This window comes from Aulonocara stuartgranti (genome assembly GCF_965226115.1).
Source record: "Aulonocara stuartgranti genome assembly, chromosome: 12".
NCBI classification, from domain to species: domain Eukaryota; kingdom Metazoa; phylum Chordata; class Actinopteri; order Cichliformes; family Cichlidae; genus Aulonocara; species Aulonocara stuartgranti.
Genome location: NC_138948.1, coordinates 27701749 through 27718020, shown reverse-complemented (window position 1 = coordinate 27718020; position 16272 = coordinate 27701749). Strand labels below are relative to the sequence as shown.

At 43.3% G+C, this 16272-nt stretch overlaps 1 protein-coding gene across 3 annotated transcripts in view; it reads left to right on the top strand.

Annotated features, from left to right (window-relative positions):
* rimbp2b (RIMS binding protein 2b) overlaps positions 1–16272 on the top strand; it is a 108308-nt gene that overhangs the window by 65738 nt on the left and 26298 nt on the right. The window contains exons 5-10 of one of the 3 annotated variants that reach the window (XM_082555906.1): positions 1191–1274; positions 8789–8878; positions 10865–10987; positions 12332–12436; positions 14123–14173; positions 14597–14617. In XM_082555906.1, coding sequence (XP_082412032.1) covers positions 1191–1274; positions 8789–8878; positions 10865–10987; positions 12332–12436; positions 14123–14173; positions 14597–14617 — 474 coding nt within the window. The other 2 variants (XM_082555908.1, XM_082555907.1) reach the window with 2 other exon arrangements.

The window sequence follows — 16272 nt, the reverse complement described above, 5'->3', positions numbered from 1 at the left end:
AAGGGGCTGTCCCTCGCATCAGGTGACCTCAGTACACTACATCACAGGGTGGGGCAAAGTCTCACAGTGGTTTCACCCAAAACCTCTGGTAGTAATGACCCAAGCACATAGTTAACAGTGGGTCAATGACCACATGTTTGAGGGACAACCCCACTAAGGTTAAAATACCTCAGACTCTTTACCTTTATGTTTTAGACCTGAATGAGCCTCGTGGATTGATGGGGAATTTAGTCGCTTTCTTTTTAAGCTGATAGGAGTTGTTTTCTTGGTATTTTACTCCATCATTAGATGGTAAATGGCCTGTATTTATATAGCGCTTTACTAGTCTCTAAGGACCCCAAAGCGCTTTACATATCCAGTCATCCACCCATTCACACACTGGTGATGGTAAGCTACATTGTAGCCACAGCCACCCTGGGGCGCACTGACAGAGGCGAGGCTGCCGGACACTGGCACCACCGGGCCCTCTGACCACCACCAGTAGGCAACGGGTGAAGTGTCTTGCCCAAGGACACAACGAACGAGACTGTCCAAGCCGGGGCTCGAACCGGCAACCTTCCGATTACAAGGCAAACTCCCAACTCTTGAGCTACGATCGCCCGCTAGATAAAACCACTTCAAGCCTCTACATTAAACATTTCACCACATTTTCAAAATCTTCATTCCATATTTAGCGATGAGGGAACAAAATCCCGTCAGATCGTTAACTTACGTGTGTTGAATATGACACGTAAAATCAAATACAAATGGCGACCCAAGCATCGCCATTGAGAGCTTGCTGACATTTAGTTTAAAGCACCTCTGTGTGCAGCTTCTCATAGGTGTAGGAAGGTCTAACCCTGCTTTTATTTGCAGAAGTTTTAAGCAGATTTTGGTTTGATCTTTTTCACGATAGTATTCATTAGGGGCCACACTCCCTCTATCCACATTTTTTTGAACCTCTCATTTCAAAGCATTTCAGCCCTTTTCCCTGACATTGAAACATTTGTAATCTCTAGCAGATAATCTCTGCAAATCTCACCCATGTACAATTCATATACACACAAACCCCTGACACATGCACTCGCACACCTAAATGCTGAAAAGCCTCAGCTCAGTCTCTTCCTGTTTAGTTTTACTGAGTTCTCTCAGGAAGCTTCTGTTCCTGACAAACCAAGCAGCTGTCCTCTGCTTTTTCCCCATCTCCCCAGGAGACTGAGATCAGCACCAGAAGGAAAGAGTGTGAAGCGCTTGATGCAGAGGTGAAGAAAAAGAATCAAACATGTCAGACTTTGGTAAGTGCCCCAAGAATATACTTTGGCCTCTGAATGAAAAGGATGGATGCTAAAATTGATTTGTACCCTGAGAGCTTTGCCTTCTATCATCACACACAAGCCTCCCTTGAGAAAACGAGTGGCAGTGATAGCATGGTTCCCTGGCAGTGACTGAAATGAAAAAAAAAATTGGAACAATTAATTGCAGGGTGCAGTATCTGTGGGTTGGGTTTTGTTGGCATGGGGACCACATTTGAGAATGAGCGATGCACATTGCTGTAGTAATTACTTGTTGTGAGTGATCGTGCACAAACCGAAGAAGTGCTGCGCATCTTGTGCAGTAGTATCTTCACGCTGTGGCTTTATTGGCTTCTTTTGTATACGCAGTCGCTCGGTACAACATAGCTGTGATGTAAATGAACAGAGGTACACAGCGCTGTGTGTGTGTGGTCACAACTGCGAAAGGTCAGAGATATGTTACACAACTCTCTTTCACTTGGTGGTTCTTTAAGGACATTTTCTCATAATGCCCCAGAAATGTCACTCTGCTTCCCGCTGGAGTGGCCTTGACTCAGGACAAAAGGTAAAGAGAAGAAAAAGGGAAACAGACGGGCCCTGCTGATTAGTAAAAGACCAAACAAACGAAAAAAACTACACATTTAATCTTATTATACTGGATTCATCTTATTTTAATCTCATGATATGACAGAATAAGTCAGTTTTGTTGGTTAGTAGAAGTTATATAGAGAGGCTTTCTATTAAATCAAACACAGTGTACCTTTACTTTAGCAATGCTGGCATTTGAATGTGGTGCTGATGTCTTAAATTAAGTCTCGAAGGTTAAATTTATTTTATTTTTTTCTGTTAAGAGCCACTCTGTTGGAGAAAAGCGAGTCGAATTCCTCTGACTGTGTGCAGTGTTGGAGGGTGAGGCAGATCACACAAGACAGCGTTTTTAATTTTACTGTTTGGTGGTGTTGGGAGGGGTGGGAGTGGTGGGATTTGTCATTGAGGCCAGGCTAAATGCCAAATGTGCTAAAATAACCAGTGACCAGCAAAGGCAATAATTACCCTGCTATATTTTATTTATTTAACTGGAGAAACATTCTGTACCTGAGACAGGAGGAGTTCTCACGGCTTCTCGCAGCAAGGACGTGTAGACGAGTTGATGGTACCAAGCCAGAGTGACTAATCAGTTTGTTTCACAGTGTGCCAAAGCTGGAGATGCTTCTGTCCATTAAAGTTGAGTTTGAGAGAGAGCAAAGTTTTTCTGCTATGAATTTCCAGTGGTTAAAGTTGGTTACCCACGCACTCTGAGGCAAAATGCTCAGCTAAAGAATTTTAGAGTATGTGTGATAGTGAGAGTAGATAAAGCATTATTCTTCTCTTCTCTGTAGTTTGAGAGCTGGGGGGAAAAAAACTGTAGACATCAAAGCCTCTTTATAAAAAGTTGAAGTTTGGCACCACAATAAAAGTATACGTGTTTGAAAGAGAGTAGTAAAAGACTAGTGCAGATGGCCTGAAATTGAATTTTTTCTCTATGAAAGGTAGGAGCTCGAGGGACTCGGCAGTAATTTAAATGGCACTGTCTGGTCCTGGACCATTTGAATTCATTTCGTCATACCCCCGAGCCCCCCCTCTATAGACGAGCTGTCTTTGTGTGTGGCTTTCTGCCCTAAATAAACACTGCATTAGGACAGTTTTCTTTGCTGCCCTCCTCTCGCCGTCCCTGCCCACAGCAGCACTTCCCTCCTCGCCCATTATTAGCCTGCTGAGTCCAAGGGAAGCTACCCAAAGGACAAACTGTCCCCAAATGGCGAGCAGAAATGGCAGGCTGGTCTCCACAGACTGCGGTACAGCTCTCATCTCCCCCTGCTCCACCAAGCTTTGAGAACAGCGACGCAAACAGAGACAAGACCAGGGAATTTTTTTGTGAGGGGATGGCGAGTTGACAGTAATGTCACTTCCTGTTTGGTCTAAACCAACTCCCTCTCTCTCCTCTGTTTCCTCTACATCTCATGTTAAAAAGAAGCACAAACGTGCAGGATTACCTGCGCTGTTGGCGAATTTTTAACAGTGTCAATAGGAATACACACTGATACTTCTTTTTTTTTTTTTTTTGACCCAGTGTTGAAATTGCACATTTTCATTAATGTCCCCCCTCATCGTGAGTTCAGCGGCCGTGTATATAAACACATCATCTGACTGAGTGTGTGAGTGACAGTAAACACTGTCACAGCCATCTGGCACCTCTACTTTCCTGGGTATCGGGTGTACAGCTACAGACCATCAGCAGAGTGTGCCTCCGCGAGCATTTAAAGCCTGTTACCATGGCGACAAGCATTAGCTGTATCAGCGTTGCTCGAATATGCGTCCGCGATAATCGAAGATCAGTGCTGAGGGAGACGGCGGGCAGGCTCGATAAGTCCAGGTTCTTTACAGCAGTGCCGAATTTTATCTCCAGGGCATCTTTGTGGTTAGCTTTGTTATCATTAAGGAGCAGTTTGTAAACACAAGCACCTTCTGTTAAAGGTGCGATTGGCATCTCATGTTGCCTTGGACACATGGCACGCACTCTAGGTGTCCAAAATTAATTTGAAGATAGACTATGTTTCTTCTCTTTTTTGTATAGTACAGAAAGTGGCTCATTTTGCTTTTTGCGTCGTGTCCGTGGAATCCTGGTGTGTTAAAGTGTTGTAGAGATTCAAGTGTAAGGGGGGAAAAGGAAAAGTCTAACTGTGAAGCTGACCAACTGTTTAAAGTCGGTCATCTTCACAGTTCTACACCGTTAGATGATATTTTAGGCACATTTCTGACACTATAATTGAGTTTATTTATACAACTCAATACCTACTGCCACCTCCTAATAATATTAGAGATTACAGAAGTCATGAGGAACCAGTCTTCAGGTAGGGGAAGTATATGCTTTCTCCTTTTGCTGGACATCTAGACAGCTGGCAATTACCTATTCTGAACGAGAGGAATAAGATGCTTTCATCCACATCGAACAGAGGCCGCTGAATATAGAGTTAGTGGGTGAAATGTTTGCATTGCTTGCGAGTTAAATGGCAGAGTTGATTCATCTGTCAGCCTTATCAAAACTTAACACGTTGCTGCGGCACACGAAGCTGAGTCAGAGCATGTCTGGACCAAATGCACATTTGGAGTAGGAGTAGCCGGGTACTCTGCCCCCAAGGCCTAATTATATTTTTCCACTGCGTATCATTCATGAAACTGTCCTAGCTCTCCTATCCAGATCAAATAGAATGCATTCATTCATTTCCCCCCCTCTTATTGCTGTGTGGCAGTCGCTTTTCCTATAATTCAGTCTCTTTGCTCTCTGTCTGTTTTTTGTAATACCTCCTTTCAGTTAAACTTGCTGTTCTTTGTGTGCGTGTCTGTGTTGGTGTGCAAGAAAATCTCATCTCAGCAGAAATCTCAGGTTTTCAGCTGAATAACGCCGAGGACGGCTCAGTATAGGCCACGCTGTTTTCTGCACTGAAATGCTTCCACAGCTTGGCTCACGGACTCTCCGTAAAAATGTGTCTTGCCAAGGGATTATGACGTGCGCTGATCTGTTTAAAGCATTAACACGTCAACAATATAGAACAAAGTCACAGCTGATTCTCTGTGTTTGACACAATTTGGTTTGCATCGTTATGCGTGTTTTGTCACGTCCAAATCCCCCACCACCAAAAAAAAAGGATTTTAAATGAGGGTGGCAGTCATATTGAAATGCTTAAATCAACAACAAACCAGGATGTCTAAAGTGCTTCAGTATATTGTTCTTTCAGCGTATGCACGGCAAAATGTCAGCTTTTGCTTTTTTTTCTGTAGCTGTTTGTCCTTCAGCGGGAACACCTGGAGGCTCAGCCAGCCCATATTAACACCGAATTGAAGGATCAATGGATATGAATAGGATTGCCAATGCAATCTACTGCTTGTTCGGGAAGCATTAAAATTGACTGGACACAATCGATGCAAGTGGAATCTTTTTTTTTTGTGACATAAATGAATGAAAAAGCAGCAAAGCTCACCGGTACCTAGACCCGGTTTGTAGAGTACGCTTGGGGAGTGTGATTGTGTGTACAGCGTCTCTTTATGTCTGTCTCCACGTTGGTTGAGTGTGGAGTGAGTGCATTTGAGAGCATGAGGGGGGGAATGGATGTTTGTGTCTGTGTGTGCCTGTATGTCTGTGTCTATATGTCAGGTTGGGTATCAGACGCCACCTCTCTGGGGACACCTCAGGCCCTCCAAGGTTTGGAGGCCTATCTCCACCTACCACCACTTCCCCTGCCGGTGGCGGACTCCCTCAGGTGTCGGTGCGTTGGTGGTTCTTTGTGTCTGGGGGTGGGCGTCCAGGTACACACCGGCTCACTCCTTGGCGGCCGCTTATCGGGGCCTGGAGCCTGTGGCTCGCTCGGGCCCCTTCGGGGGTGGGTGTGCTCGGTCACTCAGGCACAGCTGGCGGCCGGCGGAGCTCACGGGCGCGTCACTGCAACTCCCCCTGGCTTCTGCTCCGCGGCTGCTGAGTGAGCCCTCATCTGGGACTCTCCTCAGCTCTTACTGGAACAGTGGCGCGGCTGCCCCTCTGTTGGTCTTCCATGGTTTCTTGTGTTCTGGGGGCCTCTGGATGTCTGGAGTTTTGATCTCCTCCATACCTGCTTCACACCCTGGAGGACGGGGCTGTGGCCCCCCCACACTCCCTAGCAGATCGTTACATGGAGAAACCTTTGGAATACAAGCGCGCTGATCCACACAGGTATGCACACGGGTGTTCACTGCTCGTAGACCCAAATTACACCTTTCTTGGCTGCTACTTCGAAGCACATCTGTCCTGCGTGCTGCACAACAACATTGAATATTTAGTATTTACTGCTGTTTACACTTAGCTAGATTAATGCGATGGTGTTGTGTTTAGTATGTTGCTTTGTTTTTGTTTTTTTTGTCTTTTTTTGCTTGTTTTCTATTCTTCTCTCAACAGGTGATCCAGGAGATTTTTATTTTTTTTCTCCCCCCCTTTCTCACTGTCCCTCTCCCCTTCTGTTTTTCCTTTCCTTCCTCTTTCTTCCTCCCTTTCCTATCTCTCACTCATGTCTGTCCCGTCTGTAACATCTGAAAATAAAATATAATAAATAATAAAAACAAAGATCGACCAAATGGACCAATACGGCAATGCCACGATGATCCATTTGGCAAAGTAAATCCATTGGGTATCCTTGTTGGTCTTCAGACAACAATTCTGATGGCTAAAGAACCAAATGGGACAGGCGAAAAAAAAAAAAAAAAAAAAAAGCAAAGCTCACTCTCAACTCTCGTACTGTCTTCAGGCTGTTGTTTACTCTGCTTTTCCTTGATAGTGTTTTCTCTTCTATGGTCTTACATATGTGACTTTAATGTATACTGTGTATCGGATGTCACGCTAGTATTGTCATAAGTAGGTGTAGAGAGTAGCAGCAGTTAGAGGCGGGGGTCCAACGATGTGACACGTAACCTATGATACAATATTTTAGCACTTTTAAACATTTTGTGACATGCTGAGTATTGCAGTAGCATATATTGCGATTTATCTTTTTTCAGTGTGTCACAAGTTGATGCACTCCTTTCTGCTGTACTCAAACTTTCCCCAGCTTTATGTTTAACTTCTCTGTAGCCTGGGTATGGCGGCGTCTATGAAAATATATCACGATGCTGTCACATGGACTCCAAACCCTTGTTTTCTACAACAACTATGTGGATTCAGGTCTTTGTAAATAAACTGGGTGATGGATCGTGTCATTTTCTTAGCTCCCGTTGAATCGAGAGGTAGCTTTGTCAAGATAAATGCGCCCACTGTCGGCTGCTTTTTCAGTTGAGCTTTTTTAATATTTGCTGTTTTCAGAATGGCGGCACGTGAGATGAGCCTTCATGTTCGTAGTAGTCCCAGAATATTTTACTTTCATATAGCACTCCCTGGGCCAGCACAGTGGTGTGGTGGTTACCTCACCGTGAATTGGGCCTGGGTTGAATTCATCATCTGAAAAGGGCCTTTCTGTGTGGCGTTTGCATGTTCTCCCCATGTCTGCGTGGGTTCTCTCCGGCTTCCTCCCACCAAACTCCAAACACAGTTAGTGCGGTTAGTGGGATTAGCTTAACTGGTGATTCTAAATTGCCCATAGGTGTGAATGTGAGTGTGAAAGGGTGTCTGCGCGGCAGCTAAGATGACCCTGAAGAAGAGGGACGGATGACTATCCTTGCAAATCCCATGTGCTATATCCATCTGCTTTGTCCCATACTTCCGCAAAATAAATCCAAGACACGTTTGATATAAATGCACATTGTGCTTTTTGGATTCTTTCCACGATATCTTAATCTTAATTGCAACAATTTCCACTCTCACACTAAATATCAAATATGCTGATGTCATTTAAAACAAAAAAACAACAACAGCATCGTGTGGCGAACTGAAAAAGAATTGATTTTATTATTCCAGCACTAAAAAGTTCCATTTGTTTTTATTTTATATAGTAAGATATAGATATTTGCTCTCACTGTATTGATATTATATGATCTACAAAATATGGCAATACTGTGCTGTAGCATAAAAGCTAAAAGGCTGTAGAGCTTCCCTGTTTCCTTGGCTCGAAGTGAAGAAATTAATTAAAAAAAAAAGGGAATAAACAAATACAAAAATTAGTTTCGGTGTTGGCTATTGTTATTTTTGCCATTTCTGTATAAGATATAAATAGAAAACCATGTGATCGTGAAAGAAAATGTGTCTCTCTGTGTTTTGGTGTGCATGTAACACAAACGTCACGCAGGCTGTGCATTAATGTGCATTAATGTTAGTTCCAAGTTTACCTCTTGGGTCATTTTTATGAAGCATCCTTCATAAGTAAAACATAAAGGAGCAGACTCTCCATCACAGGCCATTAGGATGCACTGTATTTACAGTAAATGCATCATGCATGAGCCATTTAGCTTCTTAGCTCCAGACAAGAAGAACCCTTGGCCTACATGCTGCTGCTGCTGCTGCTGCTGCTATAAATTGCACATCTCAGGGAAGTCTCAAGTTGGCACTGCAAATTGCATTCACGGCACGCCACGCGACTGTTGATTGAATGTAATTAAGTTTTCCTTCTCTCCAATGAAGGGGTTTTTTTTTTACTCCCAGCTTGAAGCACTTGGTAGGAAAGATCATTGTGTGTGTGTGTGTGTGTGTGTGTGTGTAGTATTTGAATACATGTTTGCTTCCAAAACGCTCGCAGCAGTGAAAAACAACATTCTCTGAGTTTCTTGTTCTGTTCATTGCTTTGTATCCGAGATGCTAACATAGAAAACTATTATGACATTCTTATTGTTCTGCTGTAGCAGCTGAAGTGGCAGCTTCTTTTAGCGATGCTTTCTAGAGCGTACAAGAGAAACTCAAGCAGTCTTCTTGGATGAATAATGCATGGGTTATTGCTAACAACATACTGGGCTTGAGTGCTGTGCTCTGGTCTAATCTTTGTGACTTGTGGATTTTAAACCGTTTCCTTTCTGCCTCTTTTGCCTAGGAGAATGAGCTTCAAGACTTCCTCCACGAGAATAAGCACTTGAATCTACAGTTGTTCAGCAACAGCCACAAGGCATCTGACTATGAGGAGGTAAGAGGTGAAAGCTACGTGTAGAAAGTTTGCTGTACATAAATACACACTAATAGCTGCTAACTTGTCACTGCCTCTCCATCTTGACACAATCTGAAGAGTTTCTGGGTCAAACCATAACACAAACAGATTATATGTCCTTTTATACTGGATCAATGGAGCCCATTATCAATGAAATCTACAAGACTTAAAATCCTACACACACACTATCCCTTCAGTTTTAGCCCCAAGACTTCAAAGGCATTTGGAGCTGATAACAAAAAGTCCAAGTAGACCAACAAGGATCCCCAGGCCTCTCTATGAATGGGAAAGCAATTTTGTGAAGCAGCTGACTGGCAGGTATTTACTGTTGGTGCTGAAGAAGGGTGGGATGCTTGTTACTGGTGTCTTATCAGGACATGGGTGGCTCTTGCAGCAGTGATCTCAGCTGTTATCAGACTGACAGATATGAGAGTAGCTCTCTGCAGGGTAGCGCAGATACTAGCCCTGGCTTGCAACCCTGTGTTCTGATGCCTGTTATCTTTGAATGAACTAGGAGGGGCTACTGAGAGAGCCTCCCTCTACCCTTAATAGACTATTGACCTGCTTCTGCTGGATCCAGTGTAGTTGTTCAGTTTGTCTGCATTAGGCGTGGCACCCCCCTCCAGATAGTTTGTAATCTGTGGATGTGGGCCGTTCAGAGGAGACAGACTCGCTGGGTTCTGTGTGTGTTTTGCTTTGCTGATGTCGCTCGAAACGCCCTCCTTGAGGAATCATTAGTCATTCACGGTCGCCCTGAGGAAGGGACTTTACCACATTACGGCCGCAGGAGCCAGTCATCTCACTTCCACTTAGGGGCCTTTATAAAAAGCTGCCTCGTAAGTACCAATACAAATGATCTGTGGAAGACAAATTATAAAGAATATGTAGTGTTGGAAATAGTCACAACGCTTGGTTCAGTCAGATGCTTGGTGCTTGGCTAACAAGGAAACATGAATAATGTATTAATATTTTGGTTCATAGCAATGGGAGTGAGTCAATTATATTACTCTTGTGTTAATTACAATTATATAGGTTTAGCAGAGAAACCAGGCAGTTCTCTTACCCGACCACTTTCTGCCTGTTGCGTGCCATTCAACCGCATCACATTTTATAGTACAGCAAAACCTGTTCAGCGTCATTCATTCCAAAGCAGCAACTCTAACCTTCATGTAGCACGTTATATTCAGCTTGCATAAATATTGTATCAGTCACTGACTGACTAATATGTATTTATACAAATGATATTGGGAAACTGCTGTCTTAATGAACTAGATTACCGAACAGTTTCTGTAATTTTGTGCACTTTCAAAAAAAAAAAGAAAAAAAAATTGGACTAATGCTGCAGACTCTTGGAAACGGCGGTGACAGACTATTTAAGCTCTTCTGCTCTGGAGGCCCCAGCACCAGCACCATGTCTGTTATATAAAGGAACCAGAGTCATTTTTAGTGCTAAGCACAGCTGCTGAAGAGGCCACTTTGTACCGTTATCATTAAAATACATGTAGCATTGTGTTGCATCAGTTGTGAAAGAGTTGCAGTGTCGCTGACTCATTGTTAGATATTTTCTCTCATAGGCTCGTGATTCATGTAGCCTCTGCATCTGAAAAGTGAAGCCACTGGACAAGTGCCTTAAATCTGGTCTGCTAAAAGTCCAGGCTTAAGGCCACTGTATAAAGGTGCATGGGAAGTTACCCTCCTCCTTATCTCATGTACAAACTCAATTCAAATTTTCAGTTGCTAGTTTCAACTATAAAACAGCCATCATGCTCCATTGTTTGCATCATTAAACTTTAGGGTTGCAGGAGGACAGGGGCAGGTGAGGGAACCTGAAAGGGTATTTACCCATATCACATAAGAATGACATGAATCAATTTTTGTGTTCCAAAAATGCTACAAATTAGTGACGATTGAATACTGTAATGCAACTCATCAAAACGCTGGACCTTGCTTTTCCCTTGTGCACAGGTGAAGTCTGAGTATGCCCAGCTCAAAGAGACCCTTGGTGCTGTGACACAGGAGAGAGATTTAGCCCTGTGGGAGAGGAACCAGCTCCAAGCCAAACTGGAGAACCTAGAGCAGGTGCTCAAGGTGAGGAAGCTGGCTCCTAGAACAGACGCTGTCTGTCAGTACTGTGTGCATTTCCATTTCTAGTAATTCATCTGTCCTGGGATTCCTTTTCATTTATGGAGCCTAACCCTTTTGCCAGTACCCCTTTCTCCTATCTGTGCTACACTGCCTCCATCTGGTTATTTTCCGCTATACTGTCTAATGGCCTCGACATGTCTGTTGCCTTCCAGTGTCGTGTTGGGAGGTCTGACCAGGAGCTGTGAAAGAGTAGAAGCTCGGAACAGTCTGCGCTCTTCCCTTTCAAATTTCACCTTTTCACATTGTCCTACCCGACTTGATCTGTCCCTTCCTTCTTTCCCCTTGCCCCCTCTGCCCCTGCTAGATTTATAAGGTATCACTGCTATGTCCATCTGTTGGGGAGAAGCCCATTCTGAATGCTTTCTGTCAACCTCAGTGGCTGTGCTTATCCCTCCCTTTATCCGCGGGCTGCCAGACATACGAATGGTCACGTGGCTATACGACCACAGCACTGCTTAATGTGATTTATGCATGAGGCGGGACAAAGAGTTTGGCTTTACGATGACGGGAGGGGGAGGAAGACTAGATGATAATGTCACCTACACGTCCGATGACATTACCTATCTTAGATTTTTACTGGCATGTAAATGTCATTTGCTTCTTTCACCTTACAGCGCTGCAAATATTCACATGTAGTGGGAGCAGTGATGTGACACGGGCACACTGTGTTAGGAAGAGCCGAGCATTCAGTCCCCCCCCCCCCCCCCCGTACTGTATGGCTTCTTTTGTTGTTATGGATGACCACAGACAAGTGAGCACGTCAGAGAGTTTGCTCACCCTTTTCACGTAACACGAAACCTCGCATTGATCACGCAAAGACGAGATCAGAGGACGGCTTTTCAAAGTAACCGAGACGAAACAGGTCTCGTGTTACCTAAAGGGGGCAGCAAACCTCACTGCCGATGGAAGTTTCTCGTTCACACACCAAAGCATCCCTAGTCCTCATCCATGAGCACCTTTGCGCAAGATGAGATCTGATCTTTCCCACGGATCGTTCGACATAAACATGTCTTCACGTGGCATTTGCTGTGGCATAGTTTATGTCTTTCTTGATTTTTTTAAGGGTTTAAAGGTCAGTACACTGTTAACCAGCCTCTGTATGCGTAATGTGTGCACATGTAACACTTCTGAATGTGGAGTTAAAGACTGTAGATGCATTTTGTGTTGGCTCCGTGCCTTTGGGTATTAGTACCACTAACAGCAGCCCTCTCTATGCCCCCCACCCCATCCCCCTTCCTTCCACAATTTTCCCCTCCGGCTCTCCATCCCTACACCCCTTGTGGACAGCATATGCGAGAGGCTGCGGAGCGGAGGCAGCAGCTAGAGTTGGAGCATGAGCAGGCCTTGGCTGTACTCAATGCAAAGCAGCAGGAGATTGACATTCTCCAGAAGGTAAGAGAACTCCAAGCACCAGTGGGGATGGGCTTTTGTGTTTGCCCGGCTTTTGGCCTGTGTCATGGGTGAAAGAGCTTTTTGTTGAACACCCGTGCGAAACATACAGCACAACAAAGGTGAAAGTCAACAGAAACGAAACAGAAGTTAAGGAGTGCATGATTTTCTCTACGCTTTTTCTAGTTTCGCACGAGCATCTCCGTCGCATCCCCCGTCCTGCAGCTGTTTATCAATCCCAGAGCGTTTCTGGAGCACTCTTGTTTGTCACAAGCGAGCAAATCAGACTTTTAGAATCCAAAGTAGACACGACACTTTTTAGAGGCACACTTTAATAAAGGGGGGAAAAAAAGGCTCGCGCTGGCCATTTGATGGTTGGCCTTCCTCCACTGTGCACTGAAGCTGACTGTAATGTGAAAGCAACGGCTGAGATTACTGATAGTGTGAACATGATAGGAATTGTCACCAATGCCTTCTCTGGCAACACTGTGAGCGCCCTCGTGTTGCTGTTGCTGCAGTGTTCTGACTTCACAGTCAGCCCTTCACAGGCAGTCGTTCTCAGCTTTTTTCTCTCATTAACAGAAGCTCATTACTGCCTTATCTTCCTGCAGACACTCACTGCTCTCTGTGTTCTAAATTAATTGCCTGCAAAGTAGATTTATGAAATGGTAAAGCCCCGCAGATGCTCTCGTATTTATGTGGAACGCTTTATTATTTTTTTTCTCAACAGATGTTTCTCGTTTTCATAAGAAAAATGATGCGTACGATGCAGTGTTTCCGTATACTCCTTGTCTTTCAGAATGTAAACTCCCATTTTTCTGGAGCGCACTAGCATAAAAAATCAGATCATAAATCTACACCTTTTGATGTAGCCCAAAAACAACTATTCAAACAAACACCCTGGCAAGATGTTCACTGTCTGAAACGGCCATTTACGAATCGTGTAACGAAAAGAAAAACAGCCACAGCAAGAGTAAACGTTGCAGTATTTTTTAACTACGGATACATGGGCAGGCTCAAACTTAGGTTTTTTGCCCATAGATGATGCAGGAAGTCGTCTTCTCTTAAAAATGGCTGTGCCCCAACCACAATCAGCAGTTCCTCTTAGCTTTGCAAAAATGTACAGCTGTGTACTCTGCTTTGCTCCTGTGTTGTTGACAACACAGGAGCATTTATGTCACTTTCACCTCTGTAGCTGATGTTATATCTGAAGGAGGAGCCTTACTATGATTTCTGTGTTGAGGGAAACCATAATAGAAGCAATAAAATCATGTGTGCATCTAACCCCTGGGCTGGTAGTTAGAGACTCTTGTGCAGGTGCTCTTCAGCTTGCAGTTGCTTGATTATATTCAGTTTCTTGCACGCATGTAATGCTTTCATGTTGCACAGCTCTCCGAATGATAAATGACAAACATGCTTAACAAAACATAAAACCGGAGAGGCGAAAATGGTTTGAGAAAAGACGCGATATTCTTTAAGCATTCGGCGATATCTTATCGAATCAAGCCACTGCTGGCAAACGTGAGTGCGGACGGGGGTCCGCGCCGTCTTTTCAACCATTTTCACCTCGCGCACCAATGAATGCCTTTGAGAGATGCTCTTTGTGAGGATCTTTCGTCGGTGTTTTAAACAGAAACTAAAGCACAGCATAAACTGCAATGTAAGTGAACTGCACCTTGTGTTTCTCAGGCTCAGGTTGAGGCTAAAAAGGAACATGAGGGCGCTGTCCATCTGTTAGAGGTGAGCGTCTGGACTCTGGGGGTCTTGGGGGCTTTGCTGTGTGTTTTTGTGTATGCTGCTCGAGCGTTTCCTGCTTTCCGTGACCTCACTTCCTGAATTTTTTTTTTTTTTGTTTCTTTTGTTTCTTTAATAAAGTCTTATTGTTTTAAAACTATCTTGGCCAAAGTATACTGCTTTTTTTCACAGTATCTTTAAAATGACTTTTGGTATAGAGAGTTGCTTTTGGGGTAAATGAACCATAAAGCACGCAAAAATCTATATTTAGTCTTTGTATTGGCATTGTAATACGGCGATATGTATGCGTGTGTGTTGAAAAGATTGTGATTTTAGAGATGTGTATGAGTGATCACATGTGTGTAATTGTGCTTTATTTCTTTCTTACATCTCTTGTCATTGTATGGATGTGTGTTTATGCTTATACAGAACCACTTGGACAGCATGCAGGTATTTCAGAATTGCTTTTATTTATTTACTTGATATATATAAGTATATATATTTTACGCCTTTGCCATTAGCGGGATATACAGCAGCCTGGTATGTAGTTTGACCCATGGGGCCAAGTAACACCACATTGTGAATTAAGATCAACATTTATCTGGCTAAAGAGATAACATAAAAAAAATGCAGTTATGAGCTGATTTAACTTGCGGTCATGCCTTTTGGCTTTTCAGTACAATTTTTCACATCGATCTTTTCATACAGCCCTTTCAGCTCGTTTCACAAGGCAAGACTCACGAGTGGACTCTTTGAAAGGGTGAAACATGACTAATAGATAACACGGAGGTCTTTCTGGCCTGATCATAAAGAAACATTGATAAAAGAATCAGAAAACCAAGTAACAAAATACACTTTAATTCAATATAAATCACTTGTATCGACATGTATTCGCATCAGATATGTTAAAATTCTATTTACATGTGAGCAAACAAAACTCTCAGGCTAAAATAAGTAAGTTTTTCCAAAGTATAATATTCTCTCTTCATTATAATATGTAGTAGCTTAAAAAGAACAAACTGCATTTCTAGTATAGGATACAGTACCAGACGGTGATGAATGTGATCCTTTTTCCTTTGTAGCATTGCATGTGTTTATGCAGCATGTGTTTTAAAAACCGTCTACTTGCCATACAACTAACTGTATGATGCTGCTCAAACTAGTGTCTCCTAATTTACTAATTCTGTTTCATAAATGCAGGAATATATTTGTCTTCAGTCTGCCAGCAGCATGTTATATCCAGCAGCAACCTGCCTGCATGAAACGCTGTTTTAACAGAAATACTGATGCGGCGGGCATCACTGTGTTTTTGGGCGGCGCTGTATAATTCCACGGTCGCTTCAGTATCTTCCAGAGCCTCTCAGACTGCGCTCGGTTTCGGACCGAGAAGTGATTGCTAATGCATTGCATCATTTTACGTGGGAAACCATGCTGCAGCACCTGGAATTTTCTATTGAACCTGCCCAAGCGGTCATGTTCAGTTTGTCAGTGTTAGTCTGTGCGATAATGTTTCCTGCTCTCAACATGTACGGATGATGTTATGCAAAATTTTTGTTATTGTTGAAATCTTACAGAAAGACCAGTACCAACAGCAAGCAGACCTCCGTGCCTTGTGTGTGGGTCTCATCTCAAATCCAGTCATATCCAGTGGTGACGAAATTGCAATGTTGTGTTGCACTCATCTTAAATACACAGCACAATGATAATCCCAGTAAATACAATTATGATTTCATTTATTAAGGGAAAAAAGTTATCCAAACTTAGCAGTTCCTGTGTGAAAAAAGTAATTGTGTCCTAAATCTAATAACTGGTTGTGAACTGCAATCAAGCTTTTTGTGACGACTGGCAGTGAATCTTTCGCTGTGGAGGAATTTTGACCCACTCTTCTTCTCATAATTGTTTTAATTCAGACACGTTGGAGGGTTGTGAAGCATCATCAGCATGTTTAAGGTCATGCCAAAGGAACTCAGTCTGAATCTTAACTCATTTTGCTTTTTGTTTTGTGTTTTTGAGCCATTCAGAGTTGGACTTGCCGATCTTTTTGGACCGCTGTCCGGTTGCACAATCCAAATGTTCTTGAGCTTCAGGTCATGAAGTGATGAATG